This window comes from Bactrocera tryoni, unplaced genomic scaffold, assembly GCF_016617805.1.
Source record: "Bactrocera tryoni isolate S06 unplaced genomic scaffold, CSIRO_BtryS06_freeze2 scaffold_7, whole genome shotgun sequence".
NCBI classification, from domain to species: Eukaryota; Metazoa; Arthropoda; class Insecta; order Diptera; family Tephritidae; genus Bactrocera; species Bactrocera tryoni.
The window spans coordinates 20,182,245-20,184,861 of NW_024396366.1; the positions used below are offsets into that span (position 1 = coordinate 20,182,245).

Consider the following 2,617-nt stretch of genomic DNA (forward strand, 5'->3'; position numbering starts at 1 on the left):
CACTTCGCCGTTACTCCGGAGAAAAACTAAATGTCACCAAAAGCAAATTCAATGAACTGTTGCAACTAGGTATAATTCGTACATCAAGCAGTCCTTGGGCAAGCCCAGTTCATCTAGTGAAAAAGAAAACTGGTTGATGGCGAGCTTGCGGTGACTATCACTCACTAAACGCCCACACGCAACCAGATAGCTATCCGATACCGCACCTCGATAGCATAGTCGACCGCTTACATGGTAGAGCAGTTTTTTCCAAAATAGATATAAAAAAGCTTATTACAATATACGCATGTGCGAAAAAGACATAGCGAAAACAGCAGTGCGAACGCCAATTGGACTTTTTGAGTTTGTCGTTATGCCATTTGGGCTAAAAAATGTCACTCAAACGTTCCAAAGATATGTACATAGACATCACATTCAGAAATATCGACTTTGTTTTCTGTTACCTAGATGACATTGTCATATTTTCGGAAAATGAAAAAAAAACATCACAAGCATGTCCAGTTGGTGCTGCAGAAACTTAAAGAGGCAAAACTATGTGTCAACTTATCCAAGTGTGAAATATCGACTTTGTTTTCTGTTACCTAGATTCTCATATTTTCAGAAAATGAAAAAGAACATCACAAGCATGTCCAGTTGGTGCTGCAGAAACTTAAAGAGACAAAACTATGTGTCAACTTATCCAAAAGTGACTTTTGCAACCTGTCAATATCCAAAACCGAATACAATCGTTGAACTCCGCCGGTTTCTAGGAGTGGTTAATTTCTACAGGAAACATATTCCTAACGTCGCACAAATTCAAACACCTCTACTTAACCTTTTCAAAGACTCGAAAAAAAATGACAAACGAAAAATCGATTGGGATGCAGAGCTTGAAAAAGCATTCAGCGACTGCAGAGCCAGTTTGGCTACACAAACATTGTGAAATTTTCCGGTACCAAATGCGCCGTTTGCATTAACAACAGATGCGTCGGAGACTGGAACCTGGAACAACAAGTGAATGGGGAATGGAAGCCAATCGCATTCTTCTCAACCAAGCTAAAAAATGCGCAAAAGAATTACTCTGCATATGACCGTGAGCTTTTGGCAATATACATACTTAGCCATTAAGCATTTTCGTCCAACACTTGATGGTCGCAAATTCGTCATGCGCACCGATCATAAGCCTTTAACGTATGCATTCCGTCAAAAAGCAGACAAAGCGTCACCACGGCAGGTAAGGCATTTAAATTATATTGCACAATTTTCAACGGAAATCGTCTTTCTGTCTGGTAATAATAATGAGGTAGCAGACGCACTCTCCAGAGTATGCCAAATTGATATGCCCATAGTAGTCACAATGGATGAAATAGAAGAAGAACAGCAGAGAGATTCAGAGTTACAACAAATAGTCATAAACAATGACACTAGTTTAAATTTACAGAAGCTAAAATTTCCATCTGGCAATACAATACACTGCGATATATCAAATGCAATGGTTCGGTCGTACGTTCCAGTTAAGCTTCGTAACAAAATATTTCAACACATTCACAATTTCTCACACCCTGGTACAAGATCAATTTTAAAACAAATTAGAAGCAAATACATTTGGTTATCAATGAACAAGGACGTAATATAAATGGTTCGTTCTTGTATCAGTTGCCAACGATCAAAAATACAAAAGCACAATCATCTAGCGCCTAAGCCGTTCAAACAAACTGATCAACGTTTCGACCATGTCCACCTTGATATTATCATTCTTCCAGAGCGTATCCCTCATGATATTGTTTAACCATGATAGACAGATTCACGCGTTGGCCCGAACTGGTTCCGTTAAAAGATATTTCGGCCAACAAGATAACGACAAGCTTTAATTCAGCATGGATCTCACGTTGCGGTTCCCCGAAGACCATAACAACAGATCAGGGCTCCAAGTTTGAGTCCGCAATATTCTAAACGTTGGCAAAAATGGTTGGCGCACACAAGATACGTACATCAGCTTACCATCCCGCGTCCAATGACATGATTGAGAGATGGCATCGTACGCTAAAAGCTACACTCATGTGCAATCGATATACTCCATGGGCACTTATCCTTCCAACAGTGATGTTAGAACTTCGCTGTTTCCATAAAGAAGACATTGGAGCATCCCCAGCAGAAATGCTGTATGGCACCAATCTTCGTTTACCCGGCGAACTCTTTGATAGCGGGGATGGATCATATAATCCACAGGAGTTCATATCAAAGTTTCATGAGTACATACAGCAGCTAAAACCAAGTTCACCGGTACACCACAATTCGACACTATTTTTCATCAATAAAAATCTACACGATTGTAGTCATGTGTTCATCCGCTCGGATCATGTGAGAAAACCAATAGAGCCTCCTTACACGGGTCCGTTCAAAGTTGTGGAACGTATTTCAGACAGACTCTAGGCAATTAAAATTAACAACGCAATACACAACACATCTGTGGAGAGACTAAAACCAGCGTTCTTTCCCAGAAGTGACGAGTTACCAAATACACCGCTGCGAACCTATAAAAAAAATTTAACACTTGCAGACAATTCTAAATCGTGATTAAATCACTGGGAAGGGAGTAGCTGTGGCAACCTAATTGAAATATACTATTTTTAGTTAA

General features: G+C 39.9%; 1 protein-coding gene across 1 annotated transcript; it reads left to right on the top strand.

Moving 5' to 3' along the window:
- Positions 1-1,944: 1,944 nt before the first annotated feature.
- Positions 1,945-2,412, top strand: LOC120781836. Its single transcript, XM_040114058.1, has one exon. The coding sequence runs from the start codon at positions 1,945-1,947 to the stop codon at positions 2,410-2,412; it is 468 nt and encodes a 155-aa protein (XP_039969992.1).
- Positions 2,413-2,617: the final 205 nt, after the last annotated feature.

Excerpts from the sequence above, each read along its gene's own strand:
- LOC120781836 (XM_040114058.1), top strand. The coding sequence starts at position 1,945 with ATGGTTGGCGCACACAAGATACGTACATCAGCTTACCATCCCGCGTCC.